At 45.7% G+C, this 20,051-nt stretch overlaps 1 protein-coding gene across 1 annotated transcript in view; it reads left to right on the forward strand.

Moving 5' to 3' along the window:
- The window catches only part of PLCH2 (phospholipase C eta 2), a 316,564-nt gene that overhangs the window by 244,064 nt on the left and 52,449 nt on the right, over window positions 1-20,051 (forward strand). The window contains exons 8-11 of the mRNA XM_048824566.2: window positions 8,941-9,144; window positions 10,798-10,918; window positions 14,678-14,849; window positions 19,542-19,649. Coding sequence (XP_048680523.2) covers window positions 8,941-9,144; window positions 10,798-10,918; window positions 14,678-14,849; window positions 19,542-19,649 — 605 coding nt within the window. The remainder of the gene's footprint in view (window positions 1-8,940; window positions 9,145-10,797; window positions 10,919-14,677; window positions 14,850-19,541; window positions 19,650-20,051) is intronic.

The raw sequence follows: 20,051 nt of genomic DNA on the forward strand, positions 1-20,051 counted from the left end.
TTTGAGAAGTTATTGCAGAGGGACTCCATATGATTTCTTTCTTACTTTTTATATATACAGTTTCTTATGGATGGAAAAGATGCTCTTGTGCTTAAGGCACAAAATAGGGAGGCAGACTTGGTGTCTACTCTTAGCCAGTGGTGAGCTGGAGCTAGTTCGCTAGAACCGGCTGTTAAATTCCACGAGGGACAACCGGGCCTAAAAAGGCTTCTAAATTTAACCGGCCAAAAGTGGCGCCTTAGGTACCGACTCCATTTTCCAAGGGGAAAATTTGATGGGTGCAGAGCACCCACCGGCAGCTCCCCGCCCTACCCCCAGCCCCAGCTCACCTTTGCTCCGCCTCCTCCCCTGAATGCGCTGCCCCGCTCTGCTTCTCCGACCCCCCCCCCCGGCTTCCCGCAAATCAGCTGTTGTCACGGGAAGCTGGGGCGGGCTGAGAAGCCGGCGGCGGCTTCGCACTCAGGCCCAGGGAGGTGGAGGTGAGCTGGGGCGGGGGGACGCGAGGAAGGCTGCCCACGCCGCAGCATGTAACCGGGGGGGCTCAGGGGAACCACTCCCCGCCCCAGCTCACCTCCGCCACCCTCGGCCCGAGCGGGAAGCCGCTGCCTGCTTCTCAGCCCTCCCAGGCTTCCCGCTGAACAGCTTATTTGCTCTGCACCCACCAAATTTCCCCCTGGGTGTTCCAGCCCCGGAGCACCCAGGGAGCCGGTGCCTAAGGCGCCACTTTTGATGGGATCAGTGGGGGGAGCGGTTGCTCCCCCTGCTCCCCCCCTAGCTACGCTCTCCCACCCCTAGAAGCCAGAGGGACCTGCCGGATGCTTCCTGTGAGCTGCCCCAGGTAAGCACTGCCGGGACTCCCCACCTCGCCCTCCAGTAGGTCCATCTGGCTCTTAGGGGTGGGGTGGGCACCCACTACAGTGGCCCACGAGACCCTCCTGCCCAGTTCTGGGGGAAGTCAGGGGACAGGGGAGGGGGTGGATGGGGCAGGGGTCATGGAGGGGGCATCAAGGAACGTGAGGGGTTGGATGGGGCAGGAGTCCCAGGGGAGTGGGGGTGGGCAACGACCCCCTCGTGGGGTGAGGAGGGAACTGGTTGTTAAGATTTTGGCAGCTCGTCACTGCTCTTAGCTCTGTGCCAGATGCCCTATATACCCTTGGGTTTAGATTAGTCTCTGTCAGTTTTCCCACCTGCAAATGGGAGTAATAATAACTCTGACCTCCATTCTTCCCAGGAGGCTGTAAAGCTTCACTTCGCTAATCTTTTATGAAGCACTTTGAGATCCTGGCGCTACAGAAGCACAGAGCGTTGCTCTTTATTATTGTGGTTTGAAAATATAAAACAAGTGCTTGGGGTAGTTGACGGAGTTTATGATGAAACATGCTCCATTTCTCCGCAACTTTTTATTGATAATTGGTTGCAGTTCTAAGATCCTACCTGGTATTGACCAAGCTTTTGGTCTGCCAAAAACTGCTGAGAGAGAGAGAGAAAGTCTGGTAAATGTCTTGTCTGGGCTGCCTATCTAGGAAATACACCTGTCCCTGTTTTGAAATGTGCAGAAGACTGACAAGTTATGTATATCCAGGACTCTTGTTTGCAGGCATTGCAATTATTGCAATTCTTTCTGCTGGTCTACACATCTCATTTACCCATATCTTATCCCAGGACTTGATTTTGAGAGCCTGAATGCCTAATCAAATAGCTAATATATTTGGGGAGGAGGGATTGAGAACACACTTTATAGATTACTAGATTTTGCTGAGGATGGACAATAGCCAGGCCTGAGACTAATGAGTGAGCTCCAGGAGTTATTTTTCATTAGGATGAAGACAGGATGGAGAGGGACAAAGCCCCTCTGTTTTGCTCAGATAGTGTCTGAGGGGGGCTGTGTAGGGCTGTTTCCCAAGCATTCTCCCTCTTACTCCATTACCTTTTTTAAATTGGCATCTTCTCAGGGAAAAGTTCATTCTTCAGGGCTGTCCACTCTGGCACGTCTAGCTAGCCCCATGTCCTCTAAATGTTTTTTTTTTAATTCACATAGGGGGTTATGTAATCTTATAACCTCCTTAGACTTCAGAATGCTGCTGCTTCATTTATGTAATCTAGTACAGAGTTGTTCTTTTCATGGCTTTGTGTTCTCTAGACTTTAGGTCTCTCTTGCCCTCTATAAAGGCTAGCTGGAAGAGGGCTAGCTAGAGAGGCTGGACTGTAATAGTGCTGAAGACAGAAGTCCTCTGTTTTTCCTCGGAACCAGTATGGCCACACGCAATGCAGTGCAAGTTCCCTGCCAATGACTTGGAGGGCCCATTCTCTCCTGGTGATCTGTTGAGATTGCCAAGTAGGGATCTAATTTATGTCCTCTGTAGTTGGTGGCTTCTTGTCATGTGGCACCTGACTAGTAGGAACTGGATAATTTTAATAGGATCACGGTTTGCTGCTGAGCAAAATAAAGCACCTTGTGTGACAGGAGGCTTTCCTGAGAATGGAGTCAAGCTCTTGAGGTCTTCGTTTCACACTGCTGACAGCATCCCGAGGCATTCATTTTTCTTCATTCTAGAGCTGACGGACACAGTTAGTGTTAGCTAATTACAGCAGTTTCAGCATTAAACTTCAGCAAGTGCATGAAACAAGCACCAGGGCCAGTTCACAGGGGGCCCAATTAGCGATACACAGAACCGCTCCTTCAGCAGTCAAATCTATCATCCAGAATGAGGGAATGATTAATTTGCTGCAAGCAGCTGGTACTATTTTTGCTAGTGTGCAATACATCCTATTGATTTTTCATCCTAGCTGATCTTACTTGGGTAGCCTCTTGCTTTTACGCAAGCTATGGTAATGGTTTGCTGGAGGAGGTGTTCCGATCATGATATGTTCAATTCTCTTGCAAGCTGGCCTAAAGCTGCCATGTCTTAGTGTTGGCTACAGGAGTTATGAGCCTGCTGATTTGAAAGTGACTCCCTGCTACATTGCATTCAACACAGGCCATCAAATAGGGTGAAATCTTGTTATCAATAGTTGGTGGAAGTGGGGTGGCTAGTGCTATTATTGGGCCTGATTGCTTATTTCTGTTTGAGACATGTTTGATGGAAAGAGAAAATGCTACAGTGCAAACATTATGCTCCCCTCTACTGAGATAGTCTTGAGATAGCAGTGTGACTTGCCTATGTAGTTCGTTGGTATTTTTGCAGTTCTAGCAAAGATGTTGTTTTTAAAGAAAAATCTAAGTGGTATGAATGCAAATCAAGCAAATAATGATTTAATCAATGAAGATCAGGTGTCAGTTTATCTGCATAGATCCACAACTGAGCAATTAAATACAATAATAATTAATGAACAATTGTTTTTCTTTCAACATGTATTAACCCAGTTACTCTTATGGAAAAGTTCCTGTTGTGTTTAATAGGAATTAAACCAATTGGGTTCCACAGAAATTACTTTCACATATAGAATGTTAATAGATAATGAGAATCTTTTCTGTAGGTGGTATTTGAATTTTCTGTTGCAGGAACAGAATTCTCTGTTACATTCTGTAGCAGTGGTCCCCTGGGGGGAGCACTGAAGAATGTTTTGGGCGGATGCATCGGGCCCCGGGCCAGCCCCCATGGGGGGCAGGGAGGGAGCACCGCCAAGCTCTTCTCTCAGCCTCAGCTTCTCTCTGCCCCCAGTCCAGTTCCTCCCCCATCCCCAGTTCTGCCCCCAGCTCTGCCTTCAGCTGAAACTCCTCTGAGCCAACTGTGCAGTAACAGAAGGGGACATGGACTGATTCTATTACTGGTAAGGGAGGGGAGTGACAGGAAATGTTTCGGTACCACTGGTCTATGGGATGGCTGGAAAGCCTATAAAATGGTTACTGTTTTCCATTACGTCCTATAGAACTCTTCCATAAGAGTAGCGTGACCTAACTTTAGTTTTTGAACCTTCATGCTACGTCCTATAGAATTGTATGGAAAGGGAGGACACAGCTGAATACAACTGACAGTCTCTACTAGGAGTGTTATTACATTTTTGCAAGTCTTTGTGAGAACTTGCAGACTTTTGTTCTGAAGGTGAAACTTTTGGCATCTAAGATGGCATAGACAGGGATTTCCCTTGCAGGAAAAAATAAAATCCCTATGGAGACAAACATCTGAAAAATTGAGCTTTTCCCATTTGTTGCCTTCGTTTTTACCAGCAAAGAGGTGTCTGAGCTAAAATGACTGTGTTGCACTCTTTTTTTAATTTTACACAAGTGTTTGCTTCTGGTCTGACTTGTTTTTTTTTCTTTTTTCTTTTTTTCCCCATGGTTTCTAGGCAGGGAAGGATTGCCTGGCTTTGCACACCATTGTGAAAACTTAACAGCACTTAGTGCTTGCTCATGGGATTACTTGACTACTTAAAGTTAAGCCTGTGTTGAAGAGCCATGCTTTTGTTCAGAGCCTACCCAGGCAGGGACTGCACTAGGGCTAGGTTGAGGCTTTGGAGAGCTGTCTCAGGGTGGATTATTCAGCACTTAACTACCAAAGTTCTCATTGTAGCCTGTGTTTAACAGCTCAGTTTAATAAGCATGTTTAATTAACACTCAAAGTCAGAATTTGAAGCCAGCAAGAACCATCATAAAGGAAATGTTTTTGCAGCAATTTATCCCCAAGTTAATTTTCTCTGCAGCTTGAAGGTCAGTATTGGGAGGCTGATTCAGATTGTTTCTGTTTTCATTTCCTGGGTAGTCCTCTACTCTGTGACGGACTGATGTATTGTTTCACTAGAATCATAGAAGATTAGGGTTGGAAGAGACCTCAGGAGGTCATCTAGTCCAACCCCCTGCTCAAAGCAGGACCAACCCCAACAAGTGAGCGTGTTAATTCATTTAGGAGGTAGCAGCATCTTCTTATAGTCCCCACTTTGCTTATGGACTAGTGAGAGAGATGTCAGGGGAATGATTCATGGCAAAGCAGAGATTCCAGGGAATAAAGTCTTCATTGTTGTGGAGAGCTGTTAAGACCCAGTTGCAAATGGGGAACATGCAGCATTTCAGTGGAGTTTAACAAAAGGGATTTGTGGGACACTTAGGATAGAAGTTATGGTTTTTACTAATCCTCTGTCCTGCACGTACTGGGATGTGAGGCAACAGTTTCTCAACTATGGGAGAAAATCATCGTCCCAAAGCTACTTCTCCAGTCCCTTCTTCCCCCCAAGTCTGTAAAGGGACGTACAAAAAGATGGCATGATGGATCATTGTGCAGTGTCCTTCAAGGCAAGGAGTCTGCATGATCAACAAAAATTCCATCGCTTTGGGAAGCTAATTCTTCAGGTAGCATCTCTGTGCCTAGTCCAGCTGATGAGCGGCCTGGTGCAAAATCCACAGTATTTCAGCGACCTGCAAGCTTGATAAAGATACAGACAATAATGTGGTGCTGGCCTCTCTTGTCAGCATGCATATGTGGAAATGTGGTGGCCCGTTAAAGTCAGGGATTCAAGTATCTGTCTGCAGGAGCCAGGCAGAAGGGCAGACCAAGAACCAATGCACAGCCATGCCAGACAGGTTGGGGGCTGAGGCTTTCTCAGGAAGGCTCTCATGGGAGTTGGAGGAAAGAGAGGAATCCTTTCACGTTGTCCCTGGCTGTGGCCGGGCATCGGAGACTGTCTGCATGGATGACAGTAACCCCTGCAGCTGTTACTCTCCCTCTGCATGTAGGAGAATGGCCGGTGCAGCTATGTAATCATGGCTCAACTAGCCAGAAACCTTCATACTCCGGACACTGTGGTGCAGGGAACACCTGAGGAACAGCACTCTGGAGCATGCATGATGCCAGCAGCCCCTGAGAGAGTGGTCCTCAAATCCTGCCTTTCTTTGTGGAGTGAACCCACACTAGATTTGCCAAGTTAGGGGGGCAAGGTTTGGTCCAGACAATCTCATATGACCCTTACTCCTGACATGCAACACTGTTCTCTCAATATGAAATTCCTGACTGGGGGGCCTCTGAATGAGCCAAGTAGAAGTGTGGCTTTGTCATGTCCCCAAGGGACTGGAACGAGACTCCCGTCCCCCAAACTCATCTCACTGATAAGCAAAGGTCTCCAGAGGCTTCCATCTGCTCAACCCTTGGCCAGCATCTGTTTAATGAAATTAACCTGAATCATCAAATCTAGGCAGTAAAGAAACACTGCAGCCCTCTGTGCTGCAGAAGGCAGTCCAGGGCAATGTAGAAGGCAACCAGGAGAGATTCCAGACACCTTTTCCCTTTAACAATACATCCTCAGAACTAATTATCAGACTCTAGCCATGTGACAGTTTTGAGTTCTGTCTATTCTGGGTCTGGATTTTTTTGTTTTTATTTTTTTTTAACTACAGACTTTCAAGGTGAATGTAAAGATGCGTTCAGGGACTAGTTACTCCGAAGGTTACAGCAACAAATCTGTCACAGCCCAAGTACAGACACAAAGTCAAACAGCAGCACTGTTGGGAAGATTAGGATATAGCTAGACCAAGCAGCATCAGAGAGCTGAAAAGATACAGAAGCCACAACTGAAAAGTAAAAGGAATATTAAGACAGGCCGATGGAAGGTTTAAGGACTTGTATGTTGTGTCTGAACTGGTATTTAAGACCAATTATCAGCTGTTTGTAGCTTTATAGTGAGTTTGCCAAAGAGAAAGCATCCGCTGCCCTGGATGGAATGCTAGAATTTTGACAGTGCCAAATAGATTTCAGATTCTTAATATAGTAATATACTTAGGAATTCTGTAACTCTGACTTGTCTTGCAGCCTTTCACTTCCAAATCTGACATTTGGGTCAGCTTTTCTAGTCTAATTAAATCTCCATAGAGCTGGCTTGCTACTGTATTGGAAATCGTGAGTCAGTTGTGGCATATACTGTCCACAGAGGACATTAATTGCTGGAAGTCAGTCGTGGAGATAACCCAGTTGTTCGGTAGGAATTAGGATTAGTATCACAAATGGAACCTGGACACACACTGTCATGAATGATGAGAAGAAACTGTGGGCCAAAGTACACAAGCCTAAATGAACCTGATCTGAATTAATACTGTGACATAAAACCAGGTTACTTTCACATAGCTTCCAGTTCTGTTGCCCACCTAACTTTGTGTCACACAGGCCACCCATCACTTCTGTTATGATTTATTGCTTCTATTTTTCAAGCACCGAGATGCTAGGGCCCTGTGCTGCTAGGTGCTGTGCAAACATGTAACAAAAAGACTGTATTTGCCCAGAAGAATTTACATTTGAAGTCTAATAGTAACACCTAACCAGAGCTGAATCAGGTTAGTAACACCTAACCTGGACTGGCTACCTTTTGGAGAAAAGATCTCCATCCTGATCCTGATCCCCTTGGCCAGAGTTATCCCAATTAATTCATAACAAATTTTGGAAGAGATATTTAATCTCCTGCTTCAGGGTTAAGCCAGTCTCTAATTATTAGAGACCAGGATGACAGTTTACCCCACATATGGTACTGCAGGGGTTCTTTGCACCTTCTTCTGAAACATCGTCTACTGGCCACACCTGGAGCAGGATATTGAACTAGATGGACCTTGGGTCTGGTCTAGTTTGGCAACTTCTAGGTATGTGAAAGATGGCAAGAGCAACAAAGTGTTACCCTTCTGGAAGCGCAGAGAGATATGTGAGCGAGACCATTCTGAGCTGTTGTTCGAATCCCACTGAGGGGAGTAAAACAACATTCGTAGGGACAGCCAGGATGGATCAAATGGATCCGAGGATCAGGGGTCTATCTCGTGTAGTATCCTGGCTCCAACTGTGACCCACACCACATGCTCCAGAGAAGGTGCAAGAACCCTGTATTGATATTTATGGGATCACCTTCCCCTGAAGAAGGTTTTCCATGAATCCCCAATAGGATTCATGCCCTGAAGTAGAGAGGTTTGTATTCCTTCCAAAATGTATCTTAAAATCGTTGCTCTTGAAACTCTGAATGTTCTTCTTATCCGTATAAATGTTCATTCCTTTATTGCATCCTGCTAAGCTCTTGGCCTCAAAATGGAGCATTTAAAAAGCGTGTTCAGTAGGGTTATAGGAGAGGGAAGGTCTAGCAACTCTGCCTAACAATCTGTCTGCAGCATAGTTCCTTTCCTCTGGGGTTAGCAGCTTCACAGCATCGTCTCTGGTGACCTCCAGGAATAACAGTGGACACTGGGAATAAACACAGAGGGAGCAGAAAAGCATGAATAACCTTTTCATTTACACTTTATAAATGCAGATATGATTGCTCTCCAAGTGGGTGCATTTGTTTCGTTGTTTTCACAGACCCATATGCTCAGTAATTCCCATCAGAGAGCTGTCACTTTGCAAAAGAAAGTAAGGGTTTCTGAAAGACATCATGTTGGAAAAGAACCTGAGCATCTTGTCTTGCTTCTATAGTTCCCATCATCTCAGGGGCCAACATAACAAGGAGCTCTCTTAAACTGGGACTGGTTTTTCCGCAGGTCAGGGGATTGGAACCACTTGGTTTTGCCATTTGGGAGTTATTGGCCTGGTGGATGTAGAAATGTGCTCTGCATGGAACTGAAGCTGATAGGCGGCCAAAATGGTCAGTGGCCAAGGTTTAGAGTACATCATTTGAAAGGACTTTGACAGCTGTATGACTGTGTCTTCTCTCTGATTGCTGATTTTAAACCATGAAATTAGGTGATCTTGGTCTCCCAGTTTCTCTGCTTGCTTTTTCTTGAATCTCAATGAGCCCGTTAGACATGGAAAGAGTCAAAACCCTCCATCCTGTAAAAGGAAAACTCACCACTGCTCTCATGAGAATTTGGTGTTCAGACTGTTTCACGGCAGATGGGGTGCAGAGGGGTTTGTGTCAGACTGGTGTGTGTTGGGAAAGAGGAAGAATGTAGATAAAGGAGAGTTTATACCGAGCAATCTCTGATTCACATTCTGCTCTCAAACAGAACAACAAACGCTGTTGCTAGCCTATCGGTTTTTCCTACAGGCTTCACCAATTACACACGGAGCCCGTCGGGGGACATCTTCAATCCAGAACACTACCAGGTGAACCAGGACATGACCCAGCCTTTGAGCCACTACTTCATCACCTCTTCCCATAACACCTACCTCATGGGGGATCAGCTGATGTCTCAGTCTAGGGTGGACATGTATGCCTGGGTGCTGCAGTCTGGCTGCCGCTGCGTGGAAGGTAAAGACAGAAGGGAATAACTGTGAGGTAATCAGGAGGCTCCATAGTTCATGTGTCTCGTCTTTTAGGGAAAGAATCATGAGAGCAAAGTAGGTGGGTTGGGGGAAAGGTTTAGCACAATGTGCATTTCCTGTATAAGCAATGGCAAAACAGGGCTTCTATGACAGCAGTATTTATGGCCTCCTCGCTGGTGCACTTTCCATGACACAGCAATAGGAAGAGGCCTGAGGCCAGTGTTGTTGTTTATACTCATAAAAAATTTTGAATCCGTCTTTTAAGGGAGAAGGCTCTTTTCCCAAAGCTATTCTATGCTTGTTCTCCATTTGCTGCACAGGGCTTGTGATGTATGGTTGAGCTATACCGATTCCATCTAGTACAGGGCATTGGTGCACATACACACTAGCCTGGGATTTGCAGCCATGTTGCTAAGTGGGAGGGAGTCCCCCTTGGAAAAGGGGGTCACGCTATGAAACTGTTGTGACAACCCTTGCACTCCACAATGGGTCTGTTGTTTGTTGCTGGGGAATCAATCGTGGAGTCTGTTAGCGTAAAGTATCCTGTCGGTAGCAGTACCCATGTAGTCCCTGTCTCCAAAGTCTTGACCACTATATAGAGGGTCACCGTCTCCAGGAGGTAAATATGGCAGCCTGCTCAGGTTGAGGTTTGTGAATGTGGTAACACATTCTTAGGGGAATGAAGCATTACATGGAAATATGCCTATAGGTGAATGTAAAGCTTGGGAAATTCACTGGAGGGACAGAGGTGCTTAGATCTTAGCATTACTGCTACCCTGAGGAGCTCTGCTGAGACTCTGCTCTCTAGTCTAGTGCTGAATCCGAATGGGATTTTTACGCTTTAATATCTTTCTCCAGGAAGATATTCCTCTGCACTCACAAAAGAACATCTTCTTTGCTTGGGGCTTTCTCAACTGAAGGGATCTGGGTCAACTGTTCACAACATAATTTCATGGCAAGCAAGTGCCTGCAGAGGAAACCGCTCAGGGACCTATAGGGAGAGACACACATGAGGTGGGGGGAGGAGGCAAGCCTGCACTCAGCTGCAGGACAGTGGGGGGCAGATGCTGTGTCTGGGTCACAATGGGGAGTTGCAGGTTCTCAGCACCTTTCACAGCGGCACGGCCCCAAGTCACTCCTGGCAGGATGACACTACTGTAATGGGTGGTTATGCTGTTCAGCAAGATGCGCCCAGTACCAGGAAAATCTCTGGCTCTCTTTTTAATAGGCTTGAGTCTGTCTGTCTGTCTGTCTGAATTATCTGTTATAACAGGGGTGGCCAAACATGCTGACTTGCTGAGCTGCATATGATGGTCTTCAGAAGTTCAAGAGTGGGGTGCACCTGCCGGGGCTTGGGGTTTCAGCCCTGCTCCTGCTGAGCTCCCCCTCCTCTCTGGGCATAAGGCCCTATCCCACCACCCTGCTGCAAGGCAGAGGTCCCAGGCCTCCTCCCTCCCTTCCTCCCCCCCCCGCCCATGTCTAGTAAGTGGAGAGCAGGGATGGCATGGGGGGCTCCACGGGCTGCACTTTAACTGTAAAAGAGACACATGCAGCTTGCGAGCCATGGTTTGGCCACCCTGGGTTATAATCTATGATTCTAAGATCTAAAGATAAATGGGACCTTTTTTCCCCTCTGTAGTTGACTGTTGGGATGGGCCAGACGGCGAGCCAATTGTCCACCATGGATACACCCTCACCTCCAAGATACTCTTCAAAGATGTGATTGAAACCATCAACAAATATGCTTTCATCAAGAATGAGTACGTACCCAGCCTGCTGCTAGCTCCCTTGGTATCCCCTGGCTCCGTGGTCCTAGATCCCTGTTTAGGCAGCCTTGCTTCGTGCAAAGGCAGTATGCAAAGCTGACTCGGTACTGTATGAGCCAGACAAGCCTTTGCTCTCATGAGTCTGTATGAGCCAGACGTGCTTGCTTCTTCCTGCGGTGAATAACTCCTGTATGGGAGGCGTAATAAGGCAGAGATGCTTGTTGGCCTGATAACTTGCCCTGTTCTATTCATTCACTCTGAAGCATCGGGCACTGGCCACTGTTGGAAGACAGGATACTGGGCTAGGTGGACCGTTGGTCTGACCCAGTAAGGCCTCTCTTATGTGGAAGGGCAAAATTTAATTAGACCAAGTGGGGCTTTCCATAATCTCGTGTCTAAAAGTCAGAGACTCTAACACATTTTGACAATGAGTGCCCTGCTTATCCATGTGCCAGTAATACCAGCGTCACTGGGTGGGAAGTTGGGCAGCAAAGGGCTAGACAGAGGCAGTAGCCTGGACCTGGGTTACTCAACCCATTCAAGGGAAATGGGATTTGTCTGAGTCCAGGATCTGGCAGGAGACCAGAGAATCACCAGGGGGGAAGATGTTTCATACAGCTGACCATACACACAACCTGCACTTACGATGTGAGGAGTTGGGATTCTCTGGATATTGAGATGAAAGGGCAGGGCAGCCACCCAAGTGTCCCTGTAAAGGATGCTGTGAAAGGCAGGGGACCGGTGCCTATGGCAGTTATCTGTTTTGTTTTGTTTTTTTTTCTCTTTCCTTGAATTTTTGTCAGATGAAGCAACGTGCCTGCTGAAGAATGCTGGGGTTGGGGTACAGATGGGTGTTTCAGTTAAGCTTCCCCTGTTGCACAGCTGCTTTCTGAATTACCTCTACAACATGTGCCTGTGTGCAATGAAGGGTGGTTATTGTATCTCTAGTAACCCTAAGTAGGCAGGGACTGTTACCTGATGCTGAAAATCTGTTCCTGGGTCCTCTGTGTTTGCCTGGTCTGACGTTTTCTACAAAGCAGCAAATCTGATGAGCGCGTGAGCAAGGTGTGAGAGCACAAGGCTTTCACGCAGTTCTGGAGACCTGTATAACACCGCACTGGGAACATCTGGGTTTCCAGTATCACACCCATCTTTGTTCTCTGCCAGAGAGACAAAAAGCTGTGCAGAGCCATTGTAACCCCAGAGCCCGTACCCCACAGTATATGTCTGCTGCACCCCAAACACAGCCATGCTTGGCCTTTTCTCCTGATCTATAGTTCTGGGAGTGTGGAAGTGGTATGTGTGTGGGGAGAGTTATAGCAGCTTGTTCCACAACTGACTTCCAGGAACCCAAGCAATTCCCCAAACCATCTGCTTGGGTAGAGCAAACTCGTTACATAGACTTGTGCTTCTCCAGAGTAGCTTACACAGAAAAGCCCTGGTAAGTTATGGCCACTGTGGGCAGCAACAACTAGCTATTGACAAAAGCTGCACTGTGGGGTGGAGTGGTATAAATATTCCCGTGGAAGGATATGTGTGTGTGGTGGGAAGGCCTGCACCTCAGGCAGCTCCAAAACCCCAACCTGCATAAACACTAGACTCTGTAGCACACTTCTGCAGAAGCTCCAATGTGTTCAGGGCCATGTTTCCTCCCCATTATGTTGTTCATGGTGTTTAGCTTCTAGGCAGTGGATGTTTTCAGCTGCGTCCCATACCACCGACCAGATCTTTGTCTTTTCACTGGAGGGCATGGCGTGCCTCAGAGGAGAGAGCGTTCGGGGAGGAGGTTCCTGCTGACACTAGCCCTTACTTGGTACTTTTTAGAGCAGGCCCGTGGGTGCTGATTCCGCAGTTTTTGGAGGTTTCAAAATTTGTTTTCATTCCGCACTGGAAGGGAAGCCAGATCTTCTTAACGTGTCTGCGAAACAGAACTGTGTCAAGATTTCCATTTTCTGATCAAAGCCCAAGCTTTTCTATTCAGCAGGGCAGGTGACACAGCCGGTACTTGTATCCCACCATCTGCGTTACTTTCTGAAATCACACTTTAAAAAAAATAATATGTCTTTGCGTGTTGGATTCTGCATTTGTCCCAGAATCGTGTCCCCTGTAAGCTAAACAGAAATCCATCTGGCTTCGGTTTATATATAGTGCTGATCACCTTGGTTTCAAATTCTATGAATCCTTCTTGACGAGTTCTAAGGAGTGCAATGTGATTTCCCAGCCTCAGCCGGAAGGACCCAAAAATAGATGCTGAAAATGAAAAATAACCCTGGAAATTGATTGCCCTTTACACGATGCTGTCTGGGTTGTTAGACCTTGATAATGAACTTGTTTTGGCAGTAGTTCCGTGTGTGTGTGTGTTTCTTTTTGGTGGTCTTTTCTTATCAATAATCTAGAGCTAAGCTTCAAACTGAGTCCTGTAACCATGTGCTGTTGTAGGTGGTCCACATAGCTTTGATGCTGTTCCCTTTTGGGTGCAGTGTAACCCTTGGGAGCAATCTGGAATTAATCTTTCCAAATCCTAAAACTTCTGGCTATGTTTTCCAGTATGGAAAAAAATAGGAGAATTCTAGACCTGGTCCAAAGCCCACTGAAGTCAATAGAAACTCTCTCACTGACTTGAACTGATCCAAAGATCACTGATCTGTTAGCAGAAGCATGTATCCCCAAGAACATCCAAATGAATAGTGTCCTATAAATAGTGTCTGAGGGCTCTGGTTTGCCCACTTTCCATTTATATAGTGAGGTGGCTGATTATAAGACCTGTGGATGTCTGTGCTGGATAAATTGGGTGGTATTTCATACTGCATTTATCGAGCTGCCATCATTTTTATGGGGCTTTCCATCTCATTGTTTATCACCTCTGAATGTCTTGTCTTTGGAAGAGCGATTCATATATTTTTTTTTAAATGGCCTGGAGCCCTGCCGTGATCATGAATAGAATGAGGCACCATTAGGATTTGCCTGGGTATTTGTCAACAAGCTACTTATGACTCCTGTAGCTATTACACAATTGTTAGACAATGAAAGATGCTATGAGTAAGGTGAGGCTGTTAGAGACCAGATGGATGGTAAGCGTTTTAATAGAACAATCCTGCGGGGGCAGGAATGAGAGGCTCTGCCCACTTTGTTTGATATGTTTTTTGTAAAATACTGACTGAAAATAATTTTGATTTTTTTAAAAACGACATTTGTTTAAAAATGACGTTTGTTGCAAACCTAAAAAAACAAGTAAAAACAACTTTGTACCAGAGTGTATGATGACTAGCAGCATGGTCATGTGAATCAGATGCTGGCCTGGCATTTAGAAAAGCTTGGACAAGTCACTTTACTGCTCACTGCCTCAGTTTCCCAATACAGGATAATGATGCTGACCTTCCGTAAAAAAGCACCTGTAGATTTATGGATGAAAATCTCTAGATGAGTGACCATTAAACGTCACACTTTATATAGTGCTTTTATTCTCTCAAATCCAGGAACAATCTCCACAGAACCGCTTTGTGAGAAGCACGTAGGCAAATGTTATCCCCAGACATGAAAACCAAGATATGCCGAGAGGTTGCAATTAATTTTGGGTCTGTAACAGGACACTACCCTGTACACTGATTGGCTGAGTCAGTCCCTTGAGAGTGTCAGTAACTGTCCCTAGTCAGACTGAGCTGCTGAATTGGTTGGATTCTAATGGTTCTTTCTCCATCAGCTCTGTAAAAAGCTGACTCTGCAGATGGTCTTTCCTGGTTTTTTCTTTTCCAGGTATCCTGTTGTTTTATCCATTGAGAACCACTGCAGCGTTCTCCAGCAGAAGAAGATGGCTCAGTATCTTATTGAAATCTTAGGGGACAAGCTGGACCTGTCTTCAGTGCGCAGTGAGGATTCCACCAAACTCCCTTCCCCGGAAAGTCTTAAAGGAAAGATATTAGTGAAGGTAAAAGACCTGCTTGTGCTTGCTCTCTAGCCCTCTTCTTTGGTGGTTTTAAGCTCATTCTGGGTTATGAACCCCTTGCAGCTTCACTTAAATCAGATCATTAGAGGTGCTCTCAAGTCACAGAACTTGGATCCAGATTTCAGATTACTCAAAAGGCTTGTAAAAACCCAGGCGATGACCCAGATGAAACACAGCTACTGGGGACGGTAGGAACAAGGACTGAATGTGCTTGTCATACCATCCCTTTGCACTTTCCCCATCACCTTATATCAGTGAGCAATGGAGTGCCTGTTGCTCTGTCCTTGCACCACTGGCTGCCTTTAGTATGGTGGGGTGGCAATCAGAATTGAATGATCATCGTTCACTCAGCTCAACTAGGAGGTTCTGATTTTAACCCAAATTAAGATAAATATGTCCGGCTGGCTCTCACTGTAAACTTGATCTTTCTGTATTTATTTTACATTTGCACAAAACATCACGGTTTCTTGCTTAGATATTAAGTTGCTCTTCTGTGAATTGGAAGATGTCACCTGTATGTGCGTGTTTGTGTTTATACAAGCTAACATTTTTCAGGCCGTTAGTTTGTGATGCTGACTCTGATGCCTCTGGGTATCTGTTGGTGGGGGGAAATAAATAAGAGATGACAGGGTTATAGGATTTAGAATCCTGGTTCCCTTCACCTGCACATGCTGTAAATTATTTTAACAAATTGTTTGTAAGAGTATTTTCTTGCACCAAGACTCTGGCTGATGTCTTTTGCGCTTCCTTGGGGGTGGAGCACATAAGTGCTTTTAATGCTAATGACCCATTGAGAAGGATGTGTTCCTAACTGGCATGAACGGCACTCAGGCTGATGTAATATAAGAGCTGTTCTCTAATCTTTCCAGTCCAGAACCTGTTAAATATAAAGAAGTGTAGCTGTTTCAGGGAAGCCTGTGTTATCTATTGGCTCAGTAATGCATGCACTGACGTGAAAACCTTACCTGCAAATCTGTCCTGGCTCATTTTGGAAATGTCCTAAACTTTTAGGTCTATTGTATGTGCTTTCTTACAGTCCAGATGAAAGGGAAGGGTGCTAATTTGGCAGGTCTTGTGGCTTCATTAGAGCACCAGGGTCAAACTTCTGTCCTTCGCTTATGGTAGCTTAAGGAGTACCTGGGTGCCCCTCAGAGGAACTCGTGTGGGAGAAGGGGTATGTTTTCTCTTGCTGAAGAGGGGCTCTGAGTGCTTTAGCCTTCCCCCATGAAAACAGTTTGCTCCTGATCTGGTCTGTTAAGAGTGGCCTATGTGTGGAGGGATGAGATGCAGACTGAAGGCTTCATTGAAGGGAGGGTTTGTGGTCTAAGCAATGTTAGAGCCAGAGAAGAGGTTTGGGGTCAGCTCCTGGCTCTACCTCTCACTCACTGAGGCACCTAGGCCAACCACTCCGCAAACTAGGACTGTTTTCCCCCCCTGCACTTTGCCCCTCGTGCATGGACATAGAATTACCTGTGCAGATGGATGAAGATGTGCAAAGCAGCATCCATTGCCTGGTTGAAAGGAGCATTTGTATTCGGTCCCTAGTTCTTTTCAAAGTCAGGGCTGTTCCATATGACTCTTCCTTAAGGCACTTGAAATAGTCGCTGCTTAAAGTAGGTTTTACCTATCTAAATAAATAACTCTTTGACCGCAGCTAAATTCAACATCTCTGTGGAATCCTTCCAGCATCAATCAAGAGCTAATGCCATGTGTGATGTAGCCTGTAAAATTTGCCTCAGGAGGGCAGGGCCAGTCTTGGATCAACTAAGTGAAAAAAATATACAGTTCCTATTATCTATGTGTTGTGCAAGTAACAGGGCAGAGGCACAGTGGGCTGCTAGCCATGACTGGCAGTAGATTCCAGGTGTGCATCCAAACCAGCCATTCTGCACTTTTTACTGGAAAAACTAAATGTATAAAAACAAAGTCTCCTGAAGTCCATGTATGTTCTTAGATTAATTCAAACATAGCAATGTAAAGGGTTGAAATAAAAATGATTTTTCTTCACCCTACTCTGAACATTTAATGGTAGGTTTCCAGTGTAGCTCATGAGGGAGGTTCATTTTACATGGTGCTGAGTGCAGGACGCAAACACTAAAAACCAAATCACTTCTGTTTGTGGAGGTTTAAATATTAATACAGTCATACAGCCTTCCTCACTACAGTCTGCCAGCCTTTCTCCTTCTCTCCAGTCCAGAATAATAATGGGTTTTCAGCACCTCTTTTACCCTGGGAATCCAAATAACTTTACAGCGGTTTGTTAGTTAACTAAAACCTCTCTGTGCCCTGTGCTATACCTGTGTTGCCTGTCATATTCTTGAACTGGTTCCATGGTTCAAAGATGGGATTTTTCTTTGTTTCTTTTAACCTGCCTAGGTCTGGGTTTCATTTCTGATGCACAGGACACTGGCATCTCCATAACAGATGCAGTAGGTGAATCTCAAGACTATTAGAGTCCATTAGGTACCTAGTCAGACTTAGCACAAGTTCTTCAAATCTTGTCATCTCCCAGGCACCTGCTAACGAGAAATAACTTTCAGCTGCTTTTAACTTATTCAAGGCTAATCTATCAAAAGGGCCACTGGAAATGTCAAGGACGTTTTCAGAGATGGAATGAAACCAGAACAAATGGGATTAAGGGTAGGTTACAGCTGTGCTATTGTAGTGCCATAGAGTAGACGCATCCTACAGCGATGGAAGGGGTTTTTCCATTGATGTTAGGAAGTCCACCTCTCAGAGAGGCAGTAGCTAGGTCAACAGAAGAATTCTTTCATCAGTCTAGCCACGTCTACACAAGGGGTTAGGTGAACCTAACTTCAGGTCTCAGGGCATGATATTTTTTCCTTGCCCTGAGCAACATAGGTAGGTCAATCTAATTTTTAAGTGTAGACCAGGCCTAATATAACACAGAATAAAGCGGAGAGATACACTGGTGAGTGAAGATATTGTGGTGAGTGCCCTGGGACTGAGATGAGCTAGGCCCCAATCATCTACTCTCTGAATTGGGATGGCCACCTGGCTTAAATCAATTAAGAGACCCACTCAAAACTTGTGCCAGTCTTTGAGGTTTGAGAAAACCCTGGGGCAACTTATTTCTACAGCTCTATTTCTCTATCCCCTGTATTCTTCACATCCTTCTCTCTTCAAGTTTCATACCCAACTGGAAATGCCCTAAGAAATTTTCCTTGTGGCATTTCTGACCTACCCCATACCAAAGAGGTGCAAGGAATCTCATGAGACAAATGGTTCTGTGCAGGGGATGGACTGCCAAAGAGTGGCATGATGGTCTCAGACCAAGCCTTCACCTCAAACTGATCCAGAAATGAATGCTGCTTGCCCAGCTCCGATTCAGCCAGGCGATAAATACCTGTCTTCAGGAATAATCACACTGCAGCTGACGTTACTTATCTGTTAAATGTCCGCAGTTTCAATATGAATTACTTTACCCATGCTGCTATTCTGGTGGAGTCAGAAATGCTGGGGCACCGGGCTGGCACACTCTGTGGTTCTGGTGGTGTGAATATTTGCTTACTAGGTCAAAGGGTTTCTGCTGGGGCTGTACAGATTAATTGCTTTAATTGTACATGCTGAGTTTGCTTTTGTGCTGGCAAATATCAGTGACAGCCCTTTCAAATGAAATGAAATCTCTTTCCTGTGTGGACTGAATGGACAGGGCAGCTGGCGACTCAGCTCTTTAAATAATATCACCAGCTCCTGTTCTTCCTCTTTTGCTGCCATTTCAGCTACTGCAAATGGTGATAAGCATCCGTCGAGGAGATTTAAACTCCCATTAAATCCTGCTCATCAGCAGCAGTGATGGCTCTTAGACCAGAAGGCTCTGAAAGGTTCCATGATTCTACCCTTTCTTGAAAAAGCTCCAAGCCCAGCCTCTGTCCAGGTCACTGCCTGAAGCTGTAATTCAGGCTCATTCCCCTCTGCCACCCTTTGCTCTGTAGGTTGGGGCACACATTGAAGAATACTATCAAATCTGGAGTTTCCACTCTGGCTTGAGGTGGCTCATAGCAGCTACTGTGAGGGGCAGTAGCAGCTAGGTTTGGAGGAAAGAAAGGGAGATGGGCAGCAATGGAAGGGAAGGTATCTCCTTTGGGCAGGCAGGATAGATGTGCAGTACCCTTTTCCTAGGTGTATATGTAATGTGAGAAGGAAGCTAGGCTTTTCCAAGCCATGTCCACTCACCAACGACAGATTCTGTCCCCTTTTCAGTCTGTGATTTCACGGCCAGACCTTCAGAACTGCTCATTGCTCATGAGCTCCCATTGAGAACCTCTGGAGCAGCTGGACACTGAACTCTTCTGAAAATCTGGCCCCTCACATCCGCTCTCCTCATAGCCATTTCCTTCCTGACTATGTTTCTTGCATTAGTTCAGTCCACCTTGGGATTACTCAAGGCAAGAATTACAGCAAAAGGACCAAGGAGGTGGAACGCTTTCTTCCCTACAATATGGGCTAAAGGAGAGTCCTTTCTTATTCTTGAGTGGGTCACTTGACAACCTTAAACTTAATTGAACCCATGATATACTGACTCCACAGACCACAGAAAACCGGTCTGGACTCCCAGCCCTTCTTATGTCTCCAGTTGCACATTATCACTTTCCTCTCGTCATACCAAGAGATGCATGGTGACCTGCGTGTCTAATCCTTTTCGTTTTCCAGGGCAAGAAACTTCCAGCCACCATTAGTGATGATGCAGAGGAAGGGGAAGTGTCTGATGAGGACAGTGCTGATGAGATTGATGATGACTGCAAACTAATGAATGGAGATGTAAGTAAAACAGATACATGAATATAAATGTATGTTGACCTATTCCACTGCAGTGGGATGAATGCTGAGTTCATATGGTGTCTGGAATGTGAAATTAGGTTCAGGCGCATAGGGTTCTCAAACTTTGTGAGACTCTTTTTTTAAGGAGTGTGTGTGTGCGTGTGTGTGTGTGTGAAATAGAGCTGACCTGATGGTGACAAATCTGTTTCACGACAACTTTTCAAGGCTTCAAAATCTGGGAGATCTGCATTGGAATTTGGGAGGAAAACTAAACTTTCAAATATTTTTCACAAAATCGGAATTGTCTAAATGTCTGTTTTGGTATCAAAACCTGAGGTTTTCAATTCAGGCAGAGGTACCTCCATGAGTGAGTGAGTGGGTAAGTGGCCTTGTTGTGAGGCC

This window comes from Caretta caretta, chromosome 18 (assembly GCF_965140235.1).
Source record: "Caretta caretta isolate rCarCar2 chromosome 18, rCarCar1.hap1, whole genome shotgun sequence".
Lineage (NCBI taxonomy): Eukaryota > Metazoa > Chordata > Testudines > Cheloniidae > Caretta > Caretta caretta.